Source organism: Eulemur rufifrons, chromosome 23 (assembly GCF_041146395.1).
Source record: "Eulemur rufifrons isolate Redbay chromosome 23, OSU_ERuf_1, whole genome shotgun sequence".
NCBI classification, from domain to species: domain Eukaryota; kingdom Metazoa; phylum Chordata; class Mammalia; order Primates; family Lemuridae; genus Eulemur; species Eulemur rufifrons.
In genome coordinates this window covers 28,642,083-28,669,525 of record NC_091005.1, presented here as the reverse complement: position 1 = coordinate 28,669,525, position 27,443 = coordinate 28,642,083, and the positions used below count along the sequence as shown (strand labels likewise).

Sequence of the window (27,443 nt, the reverse complement as noted above, 5' to 3'; positions counted from 1 at the left end):
TGGGGAGAGAGCGTCAGCCTGGCACACAGGTGTAGCGGCTGGCGGGCCGTAGGTGCGATTAACAAGCCATTTTGGAATAAATGAATGTGCTAATGGGTGAATGGTGTTGGAGAAAGAGGGAGCCCATCTGGGCTGAGCATTGCAATCCTGGGGTCTTCTCCCAGCTGTGTCACAAAGTGCCATGAAGCGTCACTGTGTGCCCTCTCTGAGACTCAGCTTCCTTTTGTGTGAAGTGGGGCTTGCAAACTTCCTAAATCCGTTTTGAAGAAAATGTGGTCTTGTGTTCTGGAAGCTTAATGTGACACAGATGTGGGAGGATGCCCTGGCTGAAGTGGTCCTGGGGGCCTGAGCCTGTGTCCCTCCACCTCCCCATCCCATCTGGGCCCCGAGGTGTGTCCCCAGACCCCAGGGCTCCCAGGATCACAGTTTGGAACCCTCTGGACCTGGAGGCACAAGACTTACTGGAAAGCCCCAGTAATCCGGTGAACCTGGTATTCGCACCCGGCCCGTGGGAACAGAACAGAGCCGGGAAGCAGACCCCCAGTGCGTGGTCGCCTGATTTACGACAGAGGCGGCTCCACTGAAGTTCAGAGAGGAAAGGGTGGTCGGTTCACCAGCCACTGCTGGGGTAATTGGGTATCCACTTGGAAAACAGAAATGAGCCTGATCCCTGCCTCACACCGTACACAGAATGAGTGGAGATGGATCCAGGACCTATGTATGAAAGTGAAACAGTGAAACTTCCGGAGCAGTGCTGTCCCTGGAAGTTCTGTGAGGATGCAAGTGCTCTGTATCCGTGTTACCCAGCACGGTGGCTGCCAGCTGCATGTGGCCGCTGAGCACTCGAGATGTGACTATTGCAACCGAGGGACTAAATTTTAAATTTTATTTTAAGTGAATTTAAACTTTACATAAAATAGCCACATGTGGCTAGTGGCTACTGCATTGAGCAGTATGGTTCCAGAAAACACAGGGGACTCGCTTTATGACCTGCGGGTGGGCGGAGCTTTCAACAGGACATAAAAGTTAGGCTGGGGTTAAGACTGACGAGTCAGACACAGGTGCCGTGAGGCTGAGGCTGCTCTACCCTGAGCCAGACCTTCCCTGCTCTGCCCATTTAGGTCAAGGTCTGGGTCTGCTTTGTCTCTGCAGAGCTGAGGACCCGGCGTGTGTGGGCAGCCTGGCCTGGACGTGCAGGAAGGTGCCCGTGGCACGGTGAGCAGGGCCTGCCCCCCGGGGCCGTGCGGACCCCTCGTTGCCCATGGAGCTGCGGGCGCCGGGGGCCTAGGCCCACGGGGAGCTGTCAGCAGATAGATGCCCCCCAGGCCCTGGGGTCTCCCGAGTGGCCTGGGCGAGCACGCCAAGGGTAGAGGATGCCGGCCAAGGGGTGCTACTTCCTTAACGAGGGCGAGGAGGTTCCGGACCAAGACGCGCTCTACGAGAAGTACCGGCTCACCAGCCAGCACGGGCCGCTGCTGCTCACGCTCCTGTTGGTGGCCCTCTCTGCCTGCGTGGCCCTCATCGTCATCGCCTTCAGCCACGGGGTGAGTGTGGGCAGCCCCACCCTGACACTTTGTGCCTGTGAGACCTCGGGCGAGGCGTTGTCATCTGAGCCTGGGCTTGCTGCTCTGTGCGAAGTTGTGGAGCACATTTAGGCTGGTGGAAGGCAGGTTTCTAATTTTTATTTAATTTTGAAGTCCAGCCTGGTTTTAGATATGACATGAACTTGGCCAAATAAATTACCCTCATTTTTCTCCACGATGAAACTTGGTTCTACTGAAGACCTGAGTCGGGGTGGCCTGTGTGTCTCTGCCCTCACGTCGTGTACTGTGGCAGACATCACTAGTCAATCCCCTCACTCCCCACTGAGCCTGGCTGTGGACTCAGCATCCTTCTTAACACAGCTCCCCAGGCAGACACCGCTGACATTGTCTCTGATCTCGTGAACCTCTGCTCAGTCATTAGGAGTCAGGAGCAGTGTCCTCCTCTCCAGGTGGCCTTCCAAGGCTTTGCCTGTGACTAAGCCCCACCCTGTGCTCCCGTCCTCAGGCCTGTCACCTGCAGCAGGGCACAGCCAGCTCTGCCTCGCCGGGGTGGGTGGAGGCGATGGCGTTGCAAGGCTGGGCTGTGGAGGACGCCCGGGCTCCTGAGGGGACTGGAAAGGGGTGGTCATAGCAGCGATGACAGCACAAAGCAAGGCCTGAGGGTGAGGAAGAACCGGGTGTTAGCGGGAGCACTGGTGTCCCCCACGCGGAGGACGTCAGAGGCGAGGCTGGTCACGGCAGCTGGGCAGCTGACCCGGGCAGGCTTCCTGGAGGAGGTGGAGCCCTGCTAGGAAAAGCCAAGGCATTTGTGTACCTGTCTGCCCCACCCAGGACCCCTCCGGACAACAGGCCGTGCTGGGCACGGCGTTCTTCGCGCTCGCCGTGTTCGTGGCCCTCTGCGTGCTGGTGTATGTCGAGTGCCTGCTGCGGCGCTGGCTCAGCGCCTGGGCGCTGCTCGCCTGGGCCTGCCTGGTGACGCTGGGCTACGTGCTGGTGTTCGACTCGTGGATGAAGGCGGCCTGTGCATGGGACCAGGTAACAGGGCGAGGGACTCTGGCGCCGGGGGCTAGATGTCACCAGCCAGCGCGCACTCAGCAGCTGGTGCCCGTGTTGGGCCGCAGGGCCCTTTGGAGAACGGGCTGGCATGTGGGCTGCTGGCACGGGCCCTTCCTGTGCCCACACGCCGTGGCTCTGGCTTAGGATGGGCCCTAGGCTGCTCTTGTCCCCGTCCATCCTCTGGCCTGATGGGGCTGAGGTGGGGAGAGTGTCCGCTTGGCTGCTGGCTGTGGCACTTTGGGGTGGACCTCGTTTGGTTGGAGACGACAGAGCTCTAGCTCCAAGAGGCGCGAGGGCACGACTGGGCTCCTGTGCCGGGAGAGGTGAGGGGTCGGGGCTGGGCGCCAGCGGGACAAGCAGACCCCGCTGCCCCGCCCCTGCCCTCCTCTGTGCTGCCTCGGTCTGGGCGCGCGGCCCCCCGGCTGGGCAGAGAAGGCTGCGGCTGCGCACTCCGCAGCTTGGCCGAGCTGGCAGAAAGAGCACCCTCCTCAGTGAGCTTCAGCCCCAGGCTCGAGCCGCACTGGCCTGGCCGATCACTAGGCCCAGCCCTGGGTGGCCACTGTCACCAAGGAGTGGCATGATCTGACCGGTGGCCTGGGTCCTATGACCGCTCCTGCGGCTGCTGGGGTGGGGGGGTGAGGCCCACGGAAGCTACAGAGAGCGGGTGGCCGTGGGCCGCGGGGTGAGTGGCAGCGGCCAGGGCAGGGGGCTGCACCGTCGCAGGCAGCCGGTGGCCATGACCATTCCTGCGGAGGGAGAGCCAGGGGGCAGAGGGTCCCAGGTGGGGGCACCCTGGGTCACGGGGAGCATGGAGTCTCACTCCTGGGGGGGCTCAGCCTTGGCCACCCAGAGACACATTTTGACGTTTTGTGGCCGCTTGTGTGTCTATAGCTGTGTGTCGCGTGCAGGGGAGAGGCGAGGGCCGACCGCAGGACACAGGGTCCTGGGTGGGCTGCTCTGGGAGCTACAGGGCTTAGGATTTGGGTTTCTGGGCTCGCCCAGAAGATGGGGGGCTGCGGGGCCCCCGCCATCAGCTCGTCCCAGCCTGTCCTGGGCCTGGGGCTGCGTGGCTGGGCCCCGAGCTCACGGGGCTCCGTCCCCAGGTGCCCTTCTTCCTGTTCATCGTCTTCGTGGTGTACACGCTGCTGCCCTTCAGCACACGGGGCGCCGTGGCCGTGGGGGCCGTCTCCACCGCCTCCCACCTCCTGGTGCTCGGCGCCCTGACGGGGGCCTTCACGACGCCCAGTGTCCAGGCGGGACTGCAGGTGAGGGGCGGGCTGGGGGCTGGCGTGGGGACGGGCGAAGGCCTCTGGGAGGCCCGCGTGGGTGACTCCTGGAGCGGCGTGTGCAGACAGCCGCCAGGCCAGGCTTCTGCAGCCGGGCTCCCCGGGCTCCCCGCGGCCTTTGCTGTCCCGGCCGCGGGGCGGTGGGGGACTGCCCGGTGGTCCCGCAGCCCAGGCTCCTCTCTTTCTCCTCGGAGCCCTGTCCTGACAGGGCTGGGAGTATTCCAGGTCACGTGTCTTGTGACTTTGTGTTGAGTAAACCTTTTATTCATGATTAGTGGGGACTTAAAGGTGTGTTTTCCTCCAGACTGGGTCTGGGTGTCCTCCCAGGGGGCGGAGGCTGGAGCGGGGGCAGCCGGCCGGGCACTCTGGCTTCTGGGACTGGTCTCAGCACTGCCCCTCGGCCCTGCGGGGTGGCTGCCTCTGCCTCCCTGCTTCGGTGCCCAGGCCCCGCTGGGCAGGGCAAGTGCCCGGTGGCTGCAGAGAGGGGCCCGTGTCCTGATCCTGTAGGCCTGGTGACTCACGAGGAGACCAGCCACTGCCTGGGCCTCAGTTTCCCTGCCTGTCCTAGGAAGAGTGCCAGCCAGAGCGGTTTGGGGGTTGGGGAATGGGGCGGGTACCATCACCAGTCTGCCCAGGGGGCTGGTGCCCAGGGCACACGGGCCAGGCCGAAAGCCCAGCCCTGCTCTTGGCTGAACTGCAGCTGCTGGCCAACGCCGTCATCCTCCTGTGCGGGAACCTCACGGGCGCCTTCCACAAGCACCAGATGCAGGACGCCGCCCGCGACCTCTTCACCTACACCGTGAGGTGCATCCAGGTCCGCCGCAAGCTGCGCATCGAGAAGCGCCAGCAGGTGGGACCCTGCCTGTCCTCCCTGGCCCGTCTCTCCAGGCCCCACGGCCCCCACCCGCACGGCCCCTGCCCTTCCTCTCGCTGCTGGACACGAGACACTTGGCGAGCAGCTGTGTGCGTGCCGTGCACGGCCGGACACCGTGCAGGGCTCTCCCCAGGGTCAGGGGGGTAACCAGCACCTGCATGCCTGACTCCGCCTTCCTGTGTGGTTTCACTCCGGGCCCGCTGTCCCCGGCGGGGGCAGGGAAGGCTGCAGCAGCCCCAGGTTGCCCACCCATCAGCTCAGCCACCCAGCTGAAAGAGCCTGGGTCCCAGGGGGCTGCTGGGATGGGGGGGTTGGGTGCCCAGCTGGGTTGGTAGCAGGACGTGAGCCCGCAGAGATGGGGACACCGAGGGCCGAACGCATAGGTGGGCAGGGCGGACAGAGGCCAGGGAGGCCGGGCCCGTGGCCCGATGCCACCGGGCCTTCCCCCACCGGTCCCCCTGGTTTGCCTCCCTGCGCCCAGGAGAACCTGCTGCTCTCCGTGCTGCCGGCCCACATCTCCATGGGCATGAAGCTGGCCATCATCGAGCGGCTCAAGGAGCATGGGGACCGCCGCTACATGCCCGACAACAACTTCCACAGCCTCTACGTCAAGCGGCACCAGAACGTCAGGTGGGCGGTGGCCCCGGGGGCCGTGCCTGCGTGACTGTGTCTCCTGGGGGCTGGGCCCAGCACCGCCCCAGCAGGCGGCCTCCCTGCTCTATCTGGGGGCTCAGACCCCCGGCCACACAGGGACTGCGGAGAGGGGGGCCCTCTGGCCCCAGGTCAATCCAGGTCCCTCCCTGGGCCTCAGTCTCCCCGTTTGTTTCTTCAGAGTTAGGATCAGATCAGGGACTTAAACTGGAGAACTCAGACTGGTGTTGGGGAAGGTCCAGTAGCCTCCAGAATTGCAAAGCTCTGTGAGCAGACATGATTGTTGGGAAGGAAGGGGTCCTTCCAGATGGTTCTCAGAGGGGTACAGGACCTCCAAAAGGAGGTGAAGCCCCCTATGGCTCAGTGACGAGGAGCCCCCTAGTTCTGACACTGTCCTTGGCTGATTCAAAGGGGCTGGCTGCTTGAATGAACTGACCTGAGTTAAGTATAGGTGTGGTACTATGAACAGTTCAGTGTACACGTGGGCACTATGAGCTGTTAAGTGTAGATGTGAATACTGTGAGCTGTTAAGTGTAGATGTGGGCACTATGAGCTGTTAAGTGTAGATGTGGGCACTGTGAGCTGTTAAGTGTAGATGTGGGCACTATGAGCTGTTAAGTGTAGATGTGGGCACTGTGAGCTGTTAAGTGTAGATGTGGGTACTGTGAACTGTTAGGTGTAGATGTGGGCACTGTGAACTAATCCTGGGTCCTCTACCAGAAGAGTCGGTATTACGTCTGAGGCTGGCCCGCTGCTTTTTGGCTGGGCTACGGATGGTCCATGAGCTCACAGACTTTGGAGCAGAGAGATCTGGTGCAAATTAAAGTTCTTGGCCTCCCAGCAAGTCTCAGCCTCAGTTTGCTCATCTGTAGGATAGGAGCCCTGCAGGGGCTGTGTGAGGACTATGTGAAGCACTGGGCATGGGGGTTGGCTTGAGAGAGCAGGGAGTCACATCTCGCCAGGGAGTTTAGTCCCGAAGTCTGTGTTTAAGGTGAATTTCCAGCTGCTGGAAAGGACAGAGGAGTCTGAGCTGCCCGCGAGAGCACCATGCAGTGTCTGTGGTGTTGGGGACGCGGTGGGGGTCTGTGGGCTCCTGCAGGCTCCGGGGTTTGCTCCGTTTGCTTCATTAGGAAGCTCTGGGACTTTGAGTTGTCTCTATGGCCGGAGCGTGTCTTCGTGCCTGCGGAGGCTGAGGAATCGCAAAGGGGGGTGGGCTGCAGCCCAGCGGGCTCCCGGGGGCTCTGCTTGGTCGCCCGGGCTCCTGCCGCTCGTCTTCCAGGGACCTGGCTCTGACACTCGCTCCGGCCCTGCTCACCTGCAGCATCCTCTATGCCGACATCGTGGGCTTTACGCGGCTGGCCAGCGACTGCTCCCCCAAGGAGTTGGTGGTGGTGCTGAACGAGCTCTTTGGCAAGTTCGACCAGATTGCCAAGGTGAGCCGGCCGGGCGGTACGCGGTAAAGCCAGGTGACGCGCCCTGCATCCACGGGGCTTGGGATGGGGAGGCCGTGGCTGACTTCTGGCATCCAGCTCGAAAATGCTTCCGAGCACCCGTGGCAGCGGTGGGGGTTGAGTGGTGGCCAAGGCAGCCAGAGTCCTGTCCCTCGGAGTGGGAGGCTGGCGGGGGGACTGACGGTACACACTGGAGGAGCGCGGAGGGCTGGGAGGGCTGCCTGGAGGAGGAGCTGGCTTCATCCTCCCATGCAAGGGCGGCAGCCTGGGGCTCGCCTGGGAGCTTGGGAGGACTGTGGATCCCGGCCCTGCCAGGTGAGTCATGAGCACGTGTGAAGTCTGAAGAACCCACAAAGAGGGCTGAGGAGGACAGGGCGCAGTTCTGGGCGGACGGAGCAGCACGTGCGGAAGCGCCGTGTGCCCGCAGGATGCACGTGGCTCGGGGTGCGAGGAACAGTGAGGGGGACACGGTCACAAGGTTCCAGGACGTGAGGACTGGGACTTGTCCTGGGGATGCTGGGGAGCGCGGCAGGTGCCGAGCAGGGCGGGGCATGGGGCAGGGAGGGTTTTCGTTAGTGGCCCACTGGGCCCGAGACCCGCTGAGTACCAGGCCCTGAGCTGCGGGGCTCGGGCCTGCCCTCGGCGTGCTCCCGGCCTACGTGTCGTGCTCTGCGGAGGAGTGAGGGGCCGGGGGCCTGGGGAGCACCTGGCCCAGCCTCGGTGGTCAGGGCAGGCTCCCCGGAAGTAGTGGCTGCTAAGTAGAGACTGAAGTGTGTGGCTTAAGGCAGTGGCTCCTTCTCAGCTGCACATTTGAATCACATCGAAAGCTTAACTGAAACACCAACACCATTGCCCGCGCCCATCAGGGTTTTCAAGAGCCCTCTCAGGTGACTCTGCTCAGAGAATCAGTGGTCTAGAACTTTATGGGAGACAAGTTCTGGTCCCACACTGGGAAGGATTTTTCATGATCAGAGCTGCTCAATCCTAGGAGGGACTAGGGGTTGGCTCCCCACTGCGGGGAGTAAGCTCCCCATCATAGGGGGTAACCAAGCTGCTGTAGGACACCACTGGCCAGGGGTGCTCTGGAGAGCTGTCCCATCCTGGGTTCCATGGACTGAGTGACTCAGAGGGCCTGTCTAGCCTGGGCCCTGCCTTCAGGAACAGCAACTGTGTGACTTCCACACTAGCCGCTGGGAGCCCCCAGAGGGTGGGCCGTATATGAGGCAGGGGATCTGAGTCTCAGGCTGCAGCTGGCCCTTTCCCTACCATGAAGGCCAAGGACTGTGCTTTGCCCACCTGAACATGGCCCTCCCGCCCCAGCAGGCCTGCGAGGCGTGGCCCCATGGTGCAGGTGGGGACAGGGAGGCCGTGGCAGGGCCAGCTTCCCAGCCAGAGAGTCTGGTCCCCAGACAGGGCTGGTCCCAGCCTTTTTCCCTCTCAGTGACCACATTCCAGAACTGTAGCCGCCTCCTAAGTGCCCACTGCCTCTGGGCTCAGGGACCTCCTCCCCCCTCTCTGACATGCGGGAGAGGAACAGCCTGGGGGCGTCGCCTGGGTGCAGGGGTGGTCCTGTGCCTGGCCGAGGGGAGATAGGGGCTGCGGAGCCCTGAGTCAGCGCCTGGGCATCCAGGCCCTCTCCAGGGGCCTGCTTTCTAGGAAAGCCACTGTCCCGTGTCCCTCCAGCCACTCCGAACGCAGCAAGTGCCAGACGGGGCCGGCAGAAAACGTCTGGCCCACACTCAGATCGAGCAGTTGGGGGAGGGCTCGGAGAGGGGGCCATTCACACAGGCCGCAGGGAAACCCGCAGGCAGAGCTGGTCTGTCGCGGGGCCTGGGTGGGCACGGGAGGGCACAGGCGCGGGCGGGCTCTAGACCTGCAGACAGACGGTGTTCCAGGGGCAGGGCTGGCCCTAGAGACCCCGCAGGAGGAAGCCCCTGTGGCTCCCTCCCCACCAGAAGCAAGAGCGAGGCCACCTGCCAGTCCGTGAGGGTCCCGGGTGGGGCAGGTGGGCGGGCCGGGAGAGCGAAGGCAGGTGTCTGAGCACGGCCCCTCAGAGTCCCACCCTTGCTGAGGACACGGAGGGTCCAGTGGCTGCTGCAGCCCCTCAGGCGGAACCTCAGGCAGCCCTCCACGAGCGTTTTCCTCTGAGACCCCCGGCCCACCCTCCTCCAGCTCGCCACTCCCCACCCCCAAGCCCCGGTAGCCCGGCCATCTCTTGGGTCACCGTGGCACCCGCCAGCCCCTTGGCTTATGGCACCTGCTAGCTCCGTCCTGTCTCCCCCGCCCTCTCCACTTCAGCCACCCTGGCTGCCTCGCCGTGTCTCAGACGGCCCCCCGGCCTCAGGGCCTTGGCACGGGCCTGGAGTGCCCTTCCGCCACGGGCTGGCCCGCTGGCTCTCTCGGCCCCTTGGGGTCTTTGCCCGAAGGCGGCCTTCTCTGGCCTCCCGGGAACTTCTCTCCCATCCTGGGCCTCACGTTTCTCCGTAGCACCGATCGCTGGCGGGCAGGCCGTAGGTGGCATCTGTCCAGTTTGGCGTCCGACCCTCCCGCCGGCACGTGAGCTCCATTCTGTCCACTGCTCTGTCTCCTGCCTGGCCCAGGGCCGGTGTGCGGTGGGCACTCAGACATCACAAAGGAAACAAAGGCAGCCCCTCCCCCGGGGGACACTCGCTCCCACCCCATGCTTGGCTGGGGGTCCCTCCTGGAGAGGCCGTGTGTCCCCAGTTCTTTTGCCAGGCCCCAAGCTGCTCCCGGTGGCTGGCAGGAGGCAGCCCTGGCTGGGAGGGAGCCGGGGTCACCCTGGGCTGGGGGAGGTGGCCGGCGAGTGTGGCCCTGGCCCCCGCCCTTCCCCGACCCAGCCTCTCCCTGCCCCCAGGCCCACGAGTGCATGCGGATCAAGATCCTGGGCGACTGCTACTACTGCGTGTCCGGCCTGCCCGTGTCGCTGCCCACGCATGCCCGGAACTGCGTGAAGATGGGGCTGGACATGTGCGAGGCCATTAAGTAGGTGCAGGGCAGGCCGGGTGCTGGGGGTCCTCCCTCTTCCCAGGGCGGTGGGGCTGTGTGGTCCCGTTGTACAGATGAGGGAACTGAGGCCACGCAGCGTGCTGGGGTCTGCACCCGGGCTGTCTGTGTCTCCCGGGTCTGCCTGTGGCTCCGAGTCCTGGAGAGCGTCGCGGAAGCTCAGAGCTGGGTGGGTGAGGCCAGGGCGGTGGGCTCCGTTCCCGCCAGGGCGCGTCTCGGTGGCAGGAGGACCATGCGGGGTCCGCTGAGTCCCACGCCCCTCTGCTTGCTGCAGCCCCTGGGAAGATCCCGGGTCGGGGGACTGACCCTCAGGCTGCAGGGGGACCACGGCCTCCTGGGCTCTGTCCCGCGAGTGTCCAGCTCCCGAGAGGTTCTCGGTGGCCCTGTGGGAAGAACTGGCCGTGGAGCGGGTGGCGGAGGCGCGGGGGGCTCGGCCAGACTGACTGGCGCTGGGGGCAGCACAGGGCGCGGAGGGGCTGCCTAGAGGTGCAGCTCTGGGTGCGAGTCCAGCCCCAGCTCTTCCTGCCCCCCGAGTCTCGCTGGAAACAGCGGTTTTGCCAGGGGGACCCTGGCCGGAGTTGGTGGCGTTTGGGTCTGAACCACTGCCTGGTGGCCCCGGGCAGGTCCCCGACCCCGTAACGTGCGAAGGTTGTACGGGCCCTGCTGCTGGCCCGGCAGGCCGGGTCCGTCCCCAGCCGTGTCAGTGGACACGTGCCGGCCGCTCCCCTGGCTCCCACACACCTGTCACAGGGACGCAGAGGCCTGCTGGCGTTTGGGGGTGCCCTTGCATCTGGGAAGCTCTAACTTGGGGCTCCTTGTACTGAGCGGTGCCAGCAACTGCCGGGGTTCCTGTTTCCCAGAGAGTGGGGAGCACAGAAGCCCCCAAGGGCTGGCCCTGTGTTTCTTGCCTGTGCTGGGTTTTGAGTGGTGCCTGGGCCCCCTGGAGACCCCAGAAGCCTTTTTCTAAACACGTTATTAAATTTCATCGTATTAGGGGGTACAGATGTTTAGGTTCTGTATGTTGCCTCTGCCCCGCCCGAGTCGGAGCTTCCGGTGTGTCCGTCCCGCAGACGGTGTGCACCGCACCCGGCCCCAGGAGCCTTTCAGGCAGGGGAAGGTCCCAGTGATGGCATTTGAGGCCCATCAACGCGAGCTACAGCGACCCCACACCCCCCACGCCCCACACCCAGGCCTCCAGCCTCTCCAGGGTTTGGGGTGCCCCCAGCACCCCTGACCAGGGTCGGTGACCTGGCCGCTCCGCCCAGGCAGGTGCGGGAGGCAACAGGTGTGGACATCAACATGCGCGTGGGCATCCACTCGGGGAACGTGCTGTGCGGTGTCATCGGGCTGCGCAAGTGGCAGTACGACGTGTGGTCCCACGACGTGTCCCTGGCCAACCGGATGGAGGCGGCCGGAGTCCCTGGGTGAGGCTCGGAGGCTGGGCGGGGCAGCAGGGGGTCAGAGGCCAGGGCAGACTCGGGGTCTGGGTGGGGTCAGGTGTGGAGGAGGGGACAAAATCAGTGACCTCACAGGGGGCGTGTCCGGCCCTGCCTGGGCTGCCCGCTGTGCATCCCCAGGTGGGTGCCAGCCCTCTCTGGGCCTGCTGCTCTGCCTGACTTGGGTGTCCCCCAGCCGGGTGCACATCACAGAGGCGACACTGAACCACCTGGACAAGGCGTACGAGGTGGAGGACGGGCACGGGCAGGAGCGCGACCCCTACCTGAAGGAGATGAACATCCGCACCTACCTCGTCATCGACCCCCGGGTACGAGGGCTCAGATGCAGCGAGCTGGGGGCCTGGGGGGCTGGGCTGTCCTTGGGGACACAGGAGGCCCCTCGCCCAGTGGAAGGAGAGTGTCTTTCTTCTCCGGGCTGTGGGAGGTTGGGAAGGGGCCTAGCCGGGGCAGGAGGGAGCTCCCCGTCGCTGGGGGTATTCTAGGCACCGGGGAGCGATTGCCCTGGGCCTCACTCAGCATGCTTTTCTGTGCGATGGGAACGACTCCAGGGCCTGCCTCGGGGAAGGAGCTCACCCGGGTGAGGCCCTCAGCGTACCCAGCACATCGTGAGCGCTCGATGAGTAATAGTTGCTATTCGTTTATTTTCCATGAGGTTGTTACTAATCTCCCAGATTTTCAAAAGACACATTTTCAAAACATGCTTTGGACAAGACTCAAGAAGGCAGGGGATGGCCAGGGAGCCCCTGGGCAGGGACCTCTGTGTGTCCCGGGCTCTGACCTGCGCGTCCGCCTGGCCGGCTCAGGGCCCCGCGGTGGGGCAGGCTGCTCCGCTGCTCCCGGCAAGTGGGGGGCCGGGTGGTGCCCCCCAACCCCGGCCTGTCTGCTGCCCGCCCCGGGCCCGAGTGTGGGAGGCCAGCTCGTCTGGCCGCCGCTCCGTGAATCATCCCGAAGCTTGCTCATCCTTGGGGCTTGCTCAAGAATGTCGGCCCGGCATGCTTTCCAGCTCGCTCCCTGTCACTTGGCCTGGCTGTGCCTCGGGCTGGCCCGACTGCCAGGCCCGGGGCTGAGGCCCAGTCTGTGAGGCGCCCCGCACGCTGCAGGCCTGGCTCTGGCCCGCCTGTGTCCCCTTTGGGCTTCCTCCTGCCACCGCTCCCTTGGCCCCCACGGCACCGTGGTCATCCAGGCTGAGTTAGCAGCGGGGAAAGGTCCGCCTGGGTGTCGGGGTCCCGCTGCACCCTCCTCCCGCCAGAATACGGCCCGCCCCTCGCCCGGGACCCCAGGCCCTGGGCGCAGCCCCAGCCCCTTCCTGAGCTCTCCTGCCCCGCTCTCCGGCCAGGCCTCGCCGCCCCTCAACCGCCCTGCTCTTGGCCGCCTGGTCCCTGCGCCCAGGACACTCCTGGCCCTGCCTGGCCCCGTTTACCCTGTTTCCTTGTTGATTGTCAGCTGAGCTCCGCGGGGTGGGGCCCCTGCAGCTGTGCCCCTGCCGGCCGGGTGCTGGCGGGGCAGGAGCACAGGTGGCTCTGGAATGAGTGGAGCGGAGCCCTCTCCGCGGGGCTGCGGGGGCGCGTGGAGCTCAGGCCGCGGGCAGACTCCGTGTCACACGCTCGGCACATGCTGTCCTGGCTCGAGCCTGCGCACCCGGTGGTTCTGCCTTTTCACCTTGGTTGGTTCCGGCAGTTGGAGATTCGAGAGGCAGGAAGGGCCGTTGTAGGTTTTCCTCACATCCCGCGGCAGCCAGCGCACCCCTGAGGGGCCGGGGTCTCTTCCGCAGAGATTTCGTGTGCAGAGTGACCTGGGGGCGCCTCCTGCTCCCTGCTAAGGCGGGGGTCCCTCCCGAGCTCCCGCCTACTGGCCCGGGCTGCTCCCGTCTGTGCACACGGTGCCCCGGGGTGTGGGTTCCCGTGCGGCTCCTGTGCGGGGACCTCCGGTGGCTCCGTGTGTGAGCACGTGTGGGGGCGCGGGCGCCTGTGGGCTGGAGGAGGTCGCAGGTACCCGCTGAGGGCTCCCGCTGATTCCCACGCCCGTCCTGAACAGGTGTGTGTTTGCTCAGAAATGATGGATCTTTTCACTTAATTTTTTTTTTTTTTTTTAAGAGCTGAGGTCTTGCTGTGTTGCCCAGGCTGGTCTTGAACTCCTGGGCTCGGCGATCCTCCCCCCTTGGCCTCCCAGAATGCTGGGTCACAGGTGTGAGCCCGCGCCCGCCGTGGCGGATCTTTAGTGTGAGCTTACAGTTGTTTTATTTCTCAGGGAGCTGGGGTGTCTGACGGCGGCCGTGAACCTGAGTGGCCGGGTGCTGTGCGGCAGGTTGCCGACATGGCGGAGCAGACAGAGAAACGGACCCCCACCTGCCCCCCCAGATTGCTCCCTTTAGGGCCCGGCACAGTCCCCCCGCCCTGGGACACTCACCACGTGCCGGATTCCACGTGGTTCCCTCAGGCTGGGCAGACAGGTGCAGCCAAGGGCCTAAACATGTTTCCATCCCAAAAGGAGGCTAGAAGTTTCCTGGGAAGTTGCCATGTGGCTTAGCGAGTGTTTGTGGCTTGCAAGGGTCCCAGGAGACGGGATTCCTGGAGGGCAGGAGAACGTTTGGGGGTGCTGAGGGGACACTCAGCGGACTGCAAGATGGCATGAGCTTGTCCTCCTCGTCCCTCCCCTTTCGCGTCCTGCCTGGCCGGCCTGACCGGGGAGCCTCAGCCAGGCCTGCGGGGTCTCGGGCTCGGCGTTAGTGGAGGAGGCAGGGCTGGCCCCGCATTCTGGGCCGGCTAAGCCACCGAGTTCCTGGCATGGTGCTGGGCCACGTATGCACGTGGCAGGTGACGGAGACGTGCCATCGTGGTTGGGGGCCACGCAATGCACTCCCCCAGTGCTGGCCCCTCTTCTCCCCGGCTGTCCCCACAGGCAGGAGGAACAGGTGCTGGCCACGTGGGGGGTGGGGCGGGATGCCTGTGGCTTCTCTGGGCGCTGTCCCCCCAGGGTGCCTCCATGGGGAGGGGCTGGAGGGGGTTCAGGCCCCAAGGACTGTGGTTCCAGGGAGCCTCACGGGGCACTGGGGCCTTAGGCTGAGGACCTTGTTGCTGCCTCTCTCCCTGGGGAGGCGGAGGGGAGTCTGGCCATGTGTGGTGGCGTGTGGCCTCTGCTTGGCCGGGGGCAGGCATGGGGCGGGACCTGGGCCCCCTACAGCTGGCCCCCGGGGGCAGCTGTACTCCGAGGGACCTCGGGCTGGGAAGGCTTTTTGCCGGTTTTCTGTTTGCGGGATCTGCCAGTGCTCCGGGCAGCGCTACGTTTCTGGGAGAGCTGGGTGGGGGTGGCGTCCCTTCCCGGGCCGATCGGGGAGGGGTGGCACAGGCCCGTGTCCGGTCTGCCCGCAGAGCCAGCAGCCGCCCCAGCCCAGCCAGCACCTGCCCAGGCCCAAGGGGGACGCGGCGGCCCTGAAGATGCGGGCGTCTGTACGCGTGACGCGCTATCTCGAGTCCTGGGGGGCGGCGCGGCCCTTTGCGCACCTCAGCCACCGTGCGAGCGTGAGCAGCAGCGAGACCCCTGTCCCCAATGGGCAGAGGACGAAGGTAGGTCCCCCTGCCACCCGGAGAGCTGGGGGTCAGGGCCCTGAGCAGGGGCAGGAGAGCGGATGCCGCCGCCTCACGGTCCTCATCCGTAAGGTGGTCACGGTCCCCGCCCGGCCTCCCTCCAGGGGCTGCAGGAAAAGCGAAGGTGTTTGGAGAGTGCTCCGGGCGGCTGGGAATGTCCCTGCCCTCCTCGGTCCCCAGCCCGTGCTCAGCTGCGGTTCAGGCTGACACCGTGGACCGAGCGCCACAGCAGCTACACCCAGCCCCGGCGTGGACTTCGGGGCCCGGCGTCCTGGGGAATAACCGTGTCCTCTTCTCCCTTCCCTTTCAGGCCATTCCCCTGCGGCACCGCCGGACCCCTGACAGGTACATGTGCCGCCCTCCCCTCTGCCAGGCCGTGCCCTGCCCTCCTGGCCAAGCCTGTCGCAGCCACTTCCTCCAGGCAGGCTGCCCTGACTGGCCTCTGTGCAGGGGCAGCTGTGCAAGGCCCAGCCCGCGACTTCTGCGGAGGTCGCCACGGCTCGAGTCACAGCATTGCTGGGAGCCAGAACTTCCTGGTCAGGGGCTCTTAAGGATGGCCATGAGTGGGCACGTGTCGTGTGCCCACCCTGTGGCAGGGTCGCTGGGGCTGGTGGGAGGGAAGGAGGTGTTGGAGGCTGTGCTGGTCTCGATGCCCACCCTGTGGGTGCAGCAGGCGAGGCCTCAGGCTGGGGCTGGGCTCTGCCAGCTGGGCGATGCTGGGCAATGCTGGGTCTTCACTTGCCCTCTCTGGGCCTCGATGAGACCCACCGCTTCACCATCCTGCACAAGGCTCTGGGACCCACATCGGGACCCGGTGACCTCACCGTGGTTCTTATCCACACCTGCCTCTGGGCTAGCGGATATGGGGTCCCTGGGTGATGCGGTTGGGGTCTCCCATTCCAGGATCGCGTCCCCCAAGGGGCGGTCAGAGGACGACTCGTACGATGATGAGATGCTGTCGGCCATCGAGGGGCTCAGCTCTACGAGGTGAGACCCCTGAGACCTCTGCCCCCCCAAAATGGGGCTCCCCCACATGGGCAGGCCCGCCGTGGGCCCAGAGAGCTTTTCCCCCTCCCCGACGCTGCCCCTGAAGGTGCCGCCCAGCCCTGTCTCCACCGCTGCCGCCCCCACCCCAGGCCCTGCTGCTCCAAGTCTGACGACTTCCACACCTTCGGGTCCATCTTCCTGGAGAAGGGCTTCGAGCGCGAGGTGAGGCTCCGGGGCCGCCAGCCCACAGCGGCGTGGGGTCCGCGGGACGCGAGGGAGGGTGGCGGGAGGGTGGCGGGAGGGTGGCGGGAGGTCTCTGCAGCTGCCCTGCGGCCAGGCGGGGCTCGGGGCGGTGCGGCCTGGCTCTCCTGCGGGCCGCCTCCTCCACCCGAAATGCCCCGTTAGAGATTTGCCCACGGGGGGCTGGGAGGCTGCCGCTCCCTCGAGTGCCCGGCCCTGCCCGGCCCTGCTCCGCTCAGGCGACGAGACAAGAACACACAGCTCAGCGTCTGTGTCCCATCTGGCTGCTACGACAATGAGCTTTTTGTGCCAGTCGTGACCGATTCTTTATTGAGCCCCCTGGGTGCTGGCAGCGTCCCGGGCACGCGTGTGTACCGGTTAGCCCTCACGGGGTTGGCCAGGGCGGGCGCTGCTCCCCCACTTCCCAGAAAGGACACTGCGGCTCTCAGGGGCTTCGGAGCCCGTCCTCAGCCTCGGGCGTGGCTCCGGTGCGGGGACCCCTCCCCCCGCTCAGCCAGAGCAAATGGTGGCCAGTGTCCAGGACTTGGGGGCTTCCTCTTGCTGGGGCTCCGTGAGTTGGGGGCTCCCCGTGTGAGCAGGTCCCCGGGACACCAGCCTGGCGGGCTTTCTGCTGGCCGAGTGACGGGCAGGCTGTGTGGCCGAGGCCGCTGGGCCCGTTTCCGCACCTGCAGTGGGAGCCCCTGGGGCACCCGTGGGTGGGTGGGGGCGCAGCACGGGCCCAGCCTCCCCCTCCTGGGGGCGAGGACAGTCTTGGGAGGTCAGACTTGGTCCCGGTCTGTGGACTTGGGGCCAGGAGCTTTGCAGGGACTTTGGAAATAGTCACAGACCTGATGAAGGTTACTAAAGGTAACATCACCGGGAACAGGAGGGGCCTGAGCTGTTTTTTTAAGCTGATGAACTTGAGCTGGGGCAGTGGCCTGCAGGTGGCCCTCATGGTCCCTGTCGCCCCCAGTACCGCCTGGCGCCCATCCCCCGGGCCCGCCACGACTTCGCCTGTGCCGGCCTTGTGTTCGTCTGCATCCTGCTCGTCCACGTCTTGCTGATGCCCAGGTCAGTGGGGAGGGGAGGAGGCTCGAGCCAGCTGCGGTCCTGGCCAGGAGGGGCGGTGACCCAGGTGGGACCCACCAGAGCCCCTGCAAGGAGCCGGTGATTGGGCTGCGGGCGCTGGCTGGCTTGAGGTCCCCGCCGCCGGGCCAGGGCCGTGGCTGCGCACCTGGGGTCGCCCTTGCTGCTTCTTAATGGAGTGTGCTTGCACCACAGGCTCCTCCGCCCCCCGTGCCTCTCCCTTTCTCAGTCACCTGCTGTGTGGCCTGTTGGCATTTTAGTTGGTGACCCTCGCCTTAGCTTTTGGAGTCCTAGAAGGGCAACCTCTGAAACCGCAGGCAGCATCGCCTCCCTGTTACGTGTGGGGACCTTGAGCCTCGGGGGTTAATGTTTGTCCAGGTGGCACAGCCTGGAGCGGGAGTCCCCGAGACTCACCTCTGGCTCCTGGCCCTGTTGGTGGGGGACAGGGCTGGGGGGTAAGGTCAGCCACGTGGTGGTTTCTAGAAGGGCAGTTAGGCCAAAGGGTTGACCAGGATTCGGATTTTGGAGGGAACACTCGTGTGTAATTTTTACCTGCCAGATGCGAGTCTAAAGGCTGCACAGGTATGACTCGTTTCTTATGTACTTGGCCCCAAAGGGGAGACGCGATGTTGGCCTTGATCTCCATGTTTTGGCTGGGCCTGGGTGTGGGGCAGTTGGACCACAGTCCTCATTCTCAAAGGCCCCCTTTGCTGTGGGCAGCGTGGCAGGTGGGGAGGGGACAGGAGGCTGTGAGCCAGACAATTGGGGTGATGGGAGGGGTCCCGGGCAGATCTGGAACTTAGGTCTTTTCCTCTTCTCCAGGACAGCGGCTCTGGGGGTGTCCTTCGGGCTGGTGGCCTGCGTGCTGGTGCTGGTGCTGGGCCTGTGCTTTGCCAGTGCGCCCTCGGTGAGTGGGCGGCCCCACCCCGTGGCCCTGTCTCCCTGGCGAGCCCCTGGCTCTGCCTTGGGGACAGTTTGCTGAGTGCCCTGGAGGCTTCTCCCGAGGGTCCTGCATCCTCGGGCCTCCTTGTCCCGGCTGCTGGCTCTGGGTGACGCGACCCCGTTACCCCACAGAGGTGCTGCCCAGCCCGCGGAGCGCTGCGGACCGTCTCCGAGAGGGTGGAGACGTGGCCCCTGCTGAGGCTGTCGCTGGCCGTCCTGACCATCGGCAGCGTGCTCACCGTTGCCATCGTCAACCTGGTGGGTCCTGCCCCCGCCGCCGCCACCTGGGTAGGGGGAGCCAGTCTCTGGCCCTGGGGTCTCCAGAGCCCAGAACCCGTGTCGCCCTGATCGCTGCTCTCCTGGCGTGGTGGGCGCCCCCGAGGCCCCCTGCAGGCCGGGGCTCCCACCCTTTGGTTTTCACGTGAGGACTTTGGGCACCTGGACAGCCTAAGTGGCCGGCCCTGTCTTGAGCCTCCACAACGTCCTGACGTCCTGTTCCTTCTGCAGGGCCCCTGGGGAGGTCCCACCGGCCCCTCTGAGACTCGGTGTCCTGCTCTGGCCCTGCCGGCGTGCTCGCCCGGCTCCTGCCCCCGGCTCTCCAGAGCTGCAGTGTGTGGGGAGGGCGCCTGTGACCGCAGCCCTCAGGGTCACCTGGGGCGAAGGGGCCCCGTCCCCAGGGTTGAGGCGGCCTCTGATGCCCTGGGGTGTGTCCGCAGGTTCAGGTTTGCGGTTCTCTCCCTCTGTGGGACGCGGCACAGCTGCTCAGGGCCGTGCTCAGTGAGCCTGGTGGGAACGTCAGGCCCGTCTCACTCCGAGTCCCCGTGCCCAGGACCACCCTAACGGGGGCCTGTCTCCTCTGCAGCCACTGACGCCTTTTCCCGCCCTGGAGCTGCCCGACGGCAACGGGACGAGCCTGCAGGACGTGGGCGGTGGGGAGAGGACCCTGTGCGTGCGCCTCCTCTCGGTGAGCGTGTCCCCGGCCCCGAGTAGCCCCTGGGCCTGGCCCACCCCTGGGTGCCTGGGTCCTCGCTCCACCGCTCCTGCCAGGGGCTGCGGCCGAGCTGAAGCCCCTGATCCTGAGCCCGAGGCCGCAGGGCGTGCGGGAGCTGAGGCAGCCCCTCCCGGGAGCGGGCGGAGAGCAGGGCCCCGCCAGGCCGAGCCGAGCCCTGTCCGGGAACAGTGTGGGTCTCGGCGTGCGGCCCAAGCTGTGTGGGGTGTGCAGGGACGGGGACAAGCCTCCACTGTGCTGGTGCCACTTTGTGGCAGGCCCCTCGTGACCTCCATTTTACCCACGAGTAAGTGGGGCCCAGGGAGCTTAGCCAGTTGGCGTCGTGGGTGGTGACGCCAGCACCGGCCCCAGCAGGCTGGCCGAGCAGTCCGGGCCTGGCGTGGCCCCGCGGCTGCGCACGATGGGGGCCCTGGGGCTGAAGGGGGCGGCGGTGCACTGAGCTGGTGTCTAAAGGGCAGAAGGTTCTGAGACCGGGGAGAGGGCAGTGTGAGGAGCTGAGGGGTGTGGTGGGAACAGTGGGTTTCAGGTGGTTTGTGTCATGGAGAGGGCGTCAGGGGGAAGGGGAGAGGTGTGACCTGGATCAGGGAGCAGCGGGAATGCCAGGGGGAAGAATGTGGCCTTTATTCTGAGGGCAGTGGGGAGCCACAGCATGATCTTGAGCAGGAGAGATGCACTTGGGGTGGGGCCAGCTTGCGGCAGAACTCGGGAGACAGGCTGTGGAGGAGGCGACGCCTTGACCTTTGTCATGGCCGCTGCACCTGTACTCTTGTTTACTTCCGGAAGAAGCACAACTACAGTAAAAACAACAGAATGCTGGGAACTTAGATTTCCCTGCCTGCTCCTTGTTGAAACGGGAGGTCCCCAAGGCGAGAGAGCCATGCTGAGACCCGGGCTCAGGGCGGAAGGGGACTCTGAGTGTAGGTGTGTTAGTGCTACGCATCTCTCCCTTTGGTGACTGCCGGGCCTGCGGCGTGCCTCTTGGTGACAGGAGAGGGTGGGGTGACCTTTGCCACCCTGGTAACATCCCCCTGTCCCCAGTATTATGCCTGCAGCTGCGTCCTAGGCTTCATCGCCTGCTCCGTCTTCCTGCGGATGAGCCTGGAGCCGAAAGTCGTGCTGTTGACCGTGGCCCTGGTGGCCTACCTGGTGCTCTTCAACCTGTCCCCGTGCTGGCAGCAGGACTGCTGTGGCCACGTCCTGGGCAACCTCACCAACACCACCGGCACCCTCAGGTGGGGCCCGCCGCCCGCCTCCCCGGTGGCCTGCTCTGTGCTGGTGCCCGCGCAGACTGGCGCTTTTGCACGCAGTCCCTGGGGACTGCACACCTCGTGGGCGGGATGGGCAGATGGCGTGGTTTTCCTTTCACAGGAGGGGCAGTGACTTGGCCAGGTCCTCTGTCTGCAGTGTGCGGAGCTGAGGCACGCAGCTCCTCTGCAGGTTCCTGGGGAGGTTCCCGGCCCACAGGGGCAGGCTGGGAGGGAGGGAGGCGGCCTCAGCTCTCGCTCGGCTCCTCCCTGTGGGCCGTGTCCGGGTCCCCAGCTTTGAAAAGAGCAGTTGCTCTGGCCTCTCCCTGCAGAGGAGGTGACACCGAGGCACAGGAAGGCTCGTGTGTGTGGTTCTGGGGCCTGGGCCCCACGTGGGTTGAGGAGAGGGCCTGGCTGCCCTTGAACTGAAGGCCAGAAGCCTGGGGACCCAGAACAGAGCAGCTGCTCTGGGTGTGGCTCTCACCCGAGCGGCCCTCACGCTGGTCCCCAAGTCCCCGGCCCTGCCCTGTTCCCTGGGAGCAGCTCTTGGCCACCTGGCCAGGGCTGACTGTCACTCAGGGGGAGCTCAGAGGTCCCTGAGAGGGCCCCCCCACCTCCCCACCCCTCCCCCGTTCCTTTACGCCCTGAAGTTGTCTTGTCTTCGTCCCTCGTTCGGACGTGTTCTGCCTCTTCCGTGGGTGCGCTCTTCTAGGGGGAGAGTGACGTGAAGTGGCAGGTCGGGTCGGTGGGCGCTGGCAGTGACTCCAGCCTCCTCTCACATCCAGCATTGTCCCCAGGTGTTCCTGGAGGGATCTGAAGACCATGATCAATTTCTACCTGGTCCTGTTCTACGCCACCCTCCTCATGCTCTCCAGGCAGGTACGGACGAGAACGCCCTGTGCCCCCCGCTGGCCCTGGCGAGGGGCGGCGGGCTGGGCTGAGCAGGGAGGCGATGGCGGCAGTCCGGCCGGGAAGCTCTGGGCCCCTGGCCAGGGGCTCTGAGTCAGGGTCCTCGTCTCCCCCCAGGACACAAGGGACAGGCTGACCCGACTGGGAGACGTACACTGGCCGTGGGCACAGGCTGGCCTGGCAGCCCTGGGGGTCCCAGCTGTGCCCTGGCAGCCCCGGTCCTGCGCTGCTCCCCTGCGGGCGGGACGCTGACGCCCCCGCTCTTGCAGATTGACTATTACTGCCGCTTGGACTGTCTGTGGAAGAAGAAGTTCAAGAAGGAGCACGAGGAGTTTGAAACCATGGAGAACGTGAACCGCCTTCTTCTGGAGAACGTCCTGCCAGCCCATGTGGCAGCTCACTTCATTGGTGACAAGTTAAACGAGGTGCGGCGGGGCTCAGTCACGGGTGGGGAGGCTGAGGGCACAGGGGCCGTCACATGGGGTGAAGGTGCAGAGCTACGACGTGCATCCCACGGGATTAGCTGTGAGAACAGGGGTGTGGGGACCGAGACCTGGGCTCCATTGTGACGGTGGACAACACACCTCACTTCCCTGTGCCTTGATCTTCCCCTCTGTGAAATGGGCTGACACTCACCTTGCAGGATTGTCACGAGGACCATGTGTGTTCAGGTGTTTGTGACCTGGACGTTTTGTATTGAAAACGTCTGTATTTCTACCTGTTCCGTGTAGCGGGAGGTTTCCAGATAAGGAAACCGAGGACCAGTGAGTTCCTTAGTATAGAGCCCAGGTCTCCTGTTCCCGTCTGCAACCCAGGGTTCTCCCCCGCTGTGCACAGACCCACCCACAGCGCTCAGAAGAGCAGGCAACCACCGAGCCTGAGCCTCCCCGAGCAGCCGGTTCAGTCATCCGGTGTTCTAACGGCCCCCGGGGACTTGTGCACGGCCAGGGCTGGCACCGTCCCCTCCTGGAGCTCCCTTACTCTGCTTCTGTCCCCGCAAGAGCCCAGGTGGCCATAAGGTCCTGCTCTTTCCCACCTGAATCCAGGACTGGTACCATCAGTCCTACGACTGCGTCTGTGTCATGTTCGCCTCGGTGCCGGACTTCAAGGTGTTCTACACGGAGTGTGACGTCAACAAGGAGGGGCTGGAGTGCCTGCGCCTGCTCAACGAGATCATCGCCGACTTCGACGAGGTACGGGCGCACCGGCTCGCGGCGCCGGGCTGGGCGCGGGCACGGGTGGGGTGTCCTAGACCCCGACTAAAACATGCAGCGCGGCTCCCTTGGGGGGGACATGCACAAAGTATACAAGGAACACATTTGTCTTTTTCATTGTTTATTCAGCAAATACTTTGTTGCCATCTCTCCTGTGCTGGGCAGTCTGTGCCCCTGTAGAGGGCATTTCCTCTACCTTTCCCGCTGAGCCCACACTGTCACCTGCTCCGGAGCCTGTCAGTTTGGGCTTAATTCCGTGCTGGAGACAGGCGATCCGCATTTGTGTGTGGTGACGCTGAGCCGTGTCTGCTCCTTAACAAGGCTGGGAGAGTGGACAGGCTGGGGTGAGGCAGACACAGCACTGGGAGATGCAGATGACAGGAGCGGCGGCCAGGCCACGTCCCCGCTTGCCCTTGGCCGTGAGCACAGACGGAAGGGCCGCTGCGTGAGACCCCCACCCCCTGAGCAGCTGGGCGGCCCGGGCGGCCCTGCCTCACTGCTGCCCGTCCCGCAGCTGCTGCTCAAGCCCAAGTTCAGTGGTGTGGAGAAGATCAAGACCATCGGCAGCACGTACATGGCAGCTGCAGGGCTCAGCGTCACCCCAGGGCACGAGAACCAGGTACTGCAGCCCCACGAGGGGCAATTCAACAGTCCCTGGACCTGTCACCTTACTTAAAGGGGGAGCCTCCCTGTCCTGTCCGGGAAGGGCAAAGGTGCTTGTATGGCTGAGCCTGGAGTTTCGGTAGTGGGCAACGGGCCCCCTCGTGGGGGCAGGGGAGCCCTGTGGAGGGGCCCCTGGCACATCTCTGCCACCGAAAGCCCCTCCCAAGAAATCCACAAGGATAGCGGAGCACCCGCCGGGTCAGGGGGCGGGAGCCCTAAGGAGCTGACACGCACCCCGCCGAGGGGGCAGGACGGGTCAGCTGTCCCCCGGCCCTGCACGGACTCTGTGCCGCAGGACCTGGAGCGGCAGCACGCCCACATCGGCGTCATGGTGGAGTTCAGCATGGCCCTGATGAGCAAGCTGGACGGCATCAACCGGCACTCCTTCAACTCCTTCCGCCTGCGCGTCGGTGAGGCCCTGGGCGGGCGGGGACGGGGAAGGGGGAAGGGGAAGGGGAAAGGGGTGTGGGCAGGGAAGCCCCCGCCTCCAGGCAGGCCCACTCTGTGGTGAGGCTGTACTCGGCCATCTACTAGGGAGTTTTAGAAACCTCTCTGACCTGACAGGCCCGGTGGCTGGACTGGGTAATTATTCAGACCTTCTTTGCATACTGCTTACATGGTTACCCTTGAAAGTTTTAAGTAAATAAGAACTGTCACGACAGAAAACGGAGAACCAAAATTGCCAACTGTAAGTAGGTGGCCTTAACGTACAGACATCTGAGTAGTCACTGTTAGCCGGAAGGGTCTGTGCTCAAAGCCTAGGTGCTCTTTACCGAAGGTGTCAGAAGTGCGGTTAGCGGGAACTAGGTAAGTGTCGCCACCAAGCCCAGACGTCCCAAGTCCCGGAGAGCCTGCCAGGGAGCTGGCCAGGGCAGGGAATGCCCTTCTCACACCCCAGGCATCATCCACGGGGCAGGCTTCTGGAAGCTGTCCCAACCCAAGCTCCATTTCAGTTGTTTGGTTCCTGCTTTCTGTGCTTAGGGGGTGAATTTTGTGGCCTCCCCTCAAGGACAGAAGCCTGAGGCTTTGCCTCTGTGATCAGCCAACTGTAAACATTGTCTTCAGGCATAAACCACGGGCCTGTGATTGCTGGAGTGATCGGGGCTCGAAAGCCTCAGTATGACATCTGGGGAAACACGGTCAACGTGGCCAGCCGGATGGAGAGCACTGGAGAACTCGGGAAGATCCAGGTGAGAGCCCATCGGAAGCACGTGACCAAGAGGGAAGAAGGTCCCTAGAGGGGAGGGGACCTCGGCTCAAGACCTGCTCAGCCACCAGCCAGCCTGCGACTGGAGCTGTCACACTTCCCGAGGGCAAGGAGCCATGCGTGCTGACCCCTGCCAGCTTCTCCCGTCCCTTCCCCGGCAGCTTCCCTTCCTGCCTCTGAAGACTGGCGTTTCCTTTCCTTTCCAGGTTACTGAAGAGACATGCACCATCCTCCAGAGCCTCGGCTATTCCTGTGAATGTCGTGGGCTCATTAATGTTAAAGGCAAAGGCGAACTGAGGACCTACTTTGTCTGCACAGACACTGCCAAGTTTCAGGGGCTGGGGCTGAACTGAGGGCGTCTGCTGGGTCCGGAACACCCGGGAGCGTTTCCCTCCCTGAGGCCACGGAGAGACTCAGCCCCGCACCAGCCACAAAGGCACCAAAGGGCTTGGCCCTCGCCACGTCTTGGCGGATGGCTGTGCATGGCTTCTCTGGACGTGGGCTAGAAGTTTTCTTGGGACAAGTGCACCAGATCCCAGCTGGAGGCAACTTCTGACCCGGTGGCAGCCAGAACCTCTGTGCCGTTGGTCGGTGCCGGTTTCCGGGTCAGCTGGAACGGGGTCACTGGTACAACCACTGTGCTCGTGACCTTGAGATCCGGTTCCTGGAGGCACTGTGGAGGCAATCTTAGAGCACGGCCAAAACATGTCCGTCTCAGTGGCCTGGGAGCACGGCCAAGCGAGACTGCCGCTCCCCAGCCTCGGAGCGGACGAAGCTGAGCGGGGTGGAAGACCCCTTCTCCCTAGCGAGACCGGCTGTGGGAGTCTGTGTTCCTCGCAGGGGCGTCCTGGCGAATGGAACTGGGAAGTGTTGTATACCCGTAAATGGTTTCAAACAGTAGAGAGGAAAAATGAACATTTATTACTTCTTGCCACTCTGGCATGTGTTTGTTTTAAATGGATACATTATTAATGGGGGTTTTAGCCTTTCCAGTGACTTCGTAGACACTAGATAAAATCTCTTCCCTCCAGCGAAGTCTCTGCTGTTTGGACCACTGACACGTAAGCAGGACCCGTCCAGTGGCGGCGCATGGCACGGGGCTGTGAGGGACATGGCTCACAGCAAGCAGCAGTGCGGCCTTGGCTCGGACGTGGGCAGCCCAGACGCGAGCACTCTGGGGTTGGGTGCAATAAGCTGGAAGCCCAGAAATACGGTACAACCTCTCACTCTGCCCTGACTACGCGTGCGTTTCTGGGCTCCCCCTGTCACCTTCCAACTCTGTCTTTCTTTTTCTTACTAGAAAGGAATGGAGTGTATGGAGAGAACTTGGACAGCCTGTCAGTACTCCTTTCCTTTTCTTTAGTCTTCATAGCTAACTCTGGAGAGCTTCAAAAGTAGAAGGATCTACTCAGTATGGGCGTGTGGCGAGAAGCCAGCTGTCTGGCAAATGCTGAGATGTTCTTGTTCTGAACCTGAGCGAGTCAAGGCAAATGCGAAATGTCAGGTTTGTGAGATGGTGTGTTACCATGCTTTAGACTCCCAGGGAACTGCAAGAAGTCAACCTGTTTCAAGGTGCGAAATAACCAAACTGCCCTTTCTTTTTCTGAACTGACTTCATAACCAGAAGTTACAACCAGTGGCCTCATAGCCAGAGCTAATACAACTGAATTTCCCTATAGAGCAGGGATTCTTAGCTAGAAGCCATCCATGACGTTAGACAGAAGATCCTGCATACAGGAGCCGTCAAAAGATCACAGAGGCTTGCAGGAAGGGTGACTAAGCAGCCTCGCTTGCCTGCACCTCGGGAGGTCCAGAGCGGAGCTGTCCCCCTATTTGCAGAGTAGAGTTAGGGCTAGCCTAGCGGGGAGGAGCCTGAAATCGAAACTGCCTATGCTGTGTCATCTTGTGGGGCTTTACTGGCCCGGGGGAGGAGGGATGGGGTTATTCTAATTTGCACAAAGGTGTCAGTACACTAGTGACAGCTCCGACCTGTTGCATATAATTGGAATCTGTATGAATTTAAGAACTTGCTGTTTAAAGGAATTTTATGGCAAAAACACTGCTAAGGGACATAAATAAGGCCAGCTTAAATTGCCATTTTTACACACCTTTTCACATAAAGGGCTGGTTTCAGTTAAGTACTCTACTGAAATCTGTGCTCTCCAAATCTAGCGGTGAGCAAGGCTGCCCAGCGGGGGCTCTCTGGGGAAGTCGGCCGTTCTGTCACTGATATAAACATGGAAATGGTCAGGGCACTGGGCCTCTCCGAGGTCGACATACTTCTACTCCTGCAGTATTTAAGTTACCTTTTTTCTTCAGTAACAGAAAGCCCAGTTAGGAGTTTTAAAAAAATGATTGGTTACCATTCATGTGTTTTTCTCTATTTCCAACTAAAGCACTGTGCTCAGATAAGAATATTTTATAAGTAAGTTTTTAGTTTTCAATGTTCGGGTCATAGAGTATAATCACCTGTAGTTTTTTTTTTTTTAATAAATCTGTTTTCAAATTACCAAGTAATTCACAGGTGTTACCTTTTTTATGACAAGCATTTTTTCAAAAATGACCTTCTCTATGGATCAAGGACTTACCATTTCTCCTAAGGTGGCCTCACCCTGACTGGCAAATATAATACTTGAAGTTTCCTGGTTTACTTATTAAGGAAATTTCCTAACAGAAAAGAAGATCATTAACCACTGTATACTTTATGTATATAATAGGTCAGTGTACAGAAATATACTTTGAGATGGAACATGCAAATAACTAGGCTTTATTCTGTATATTGAATATTTAGAGATCTGTAACATTTGTTTCAAAATGCTGTGATCCATTTTTATAAAGTACCAGTGTTTAGCTGCTTTTTATACATTAAATTAACAATTTGGAAAACCTGAATGTCCTAAAGGTGTTTTGAATTTAATTGTTTTCTTGGTCTTCAGGAATTTACCCAAGTAGATCCAAAGTTTAAGAATCGGTTACCATCTAAATCTAAATTTAGGAGATTAAAAAAGACTTGAT

The 27,443-nt window shown here is 63.0% G+C and overlaps 1 protein-coding gene across 1 annotated transcript; it reads left to right on the top strand.

The window, feature by feature from the left end:
- Positions 1 to 1,170: 1,170 nt before the first annotated feature.
- Positions 1,171 to 26,801, top strand: ADCY7 (adenylate cyclase 7). Its single transcript, XM_069456267.1, has 25 exons — positions 1,171 to 1,544; positions 2,376 to 2,579; positions 3,704 to 3,865; positions 4,587 to 4,736; positions 5,242 to 5,390; positions 6,733 to 6,844; positions 9,738 to 9,865; positions 11,152 to 11,310; positions 11,519 to 11,651; positions 14,712 to 14,906; positions 15,238 to 15,272; positions 15,831 to 15,914; positions 16,064 to 16,136; positions 17,128 to 17,225; positions 18,063 to 18,147; positions 18,315 to 18,440; positions 19,045 to 19,146; positions 20,230 to 20,423; positions 21,221 to 21,314; positions 21,614 to 21,769; positions 22,391 to 22,537; positions 23,073 to 23,177; positions 23,517 to 23,631; positions 24,287 to 24,411; positions 24,635 to 26,801. Exons 1-25 carry the CDS (start codon positions 1,374 to 1,376, stop codon positions 24,779 to 24,781), a joined length of 3,249 nt encoding a protein of 1,082 aa, XP_069312368.1. The 5' UTR covers positions 1,171 to 1,373; the 3' UTR covers positions 24,782 to 26,801.
- Positions 26,802 to 27,443: the final 642 nt, after the last annotated feature.

Excerpts from the sequence above, each read along its gene's own strand:
- ADCY7 (XM_069456267.1), top strand. The coding sequence starts at position 1,374 with ATGCCGGCCAAGGGGTGCTACTTCCTTAACGAGGGCGAGGAGGTTCCG. Across the intron at positions 6,845-9,737 it reads AGTTCGACCAGATTGCCAAG|GCCCACGAGTGCATGCGGAT; the intron begins GTGAGCCGGCCG and ends CCCTGCCCCCAG. Across the intron at positions 23,632-24,286 it reads CTCCTTCCGCCTGCGCGTCG|GCATAAACCACGGGCCTGTG; the intron begins GTGAGGCCCTGG and ends CATTGTCTTCAG.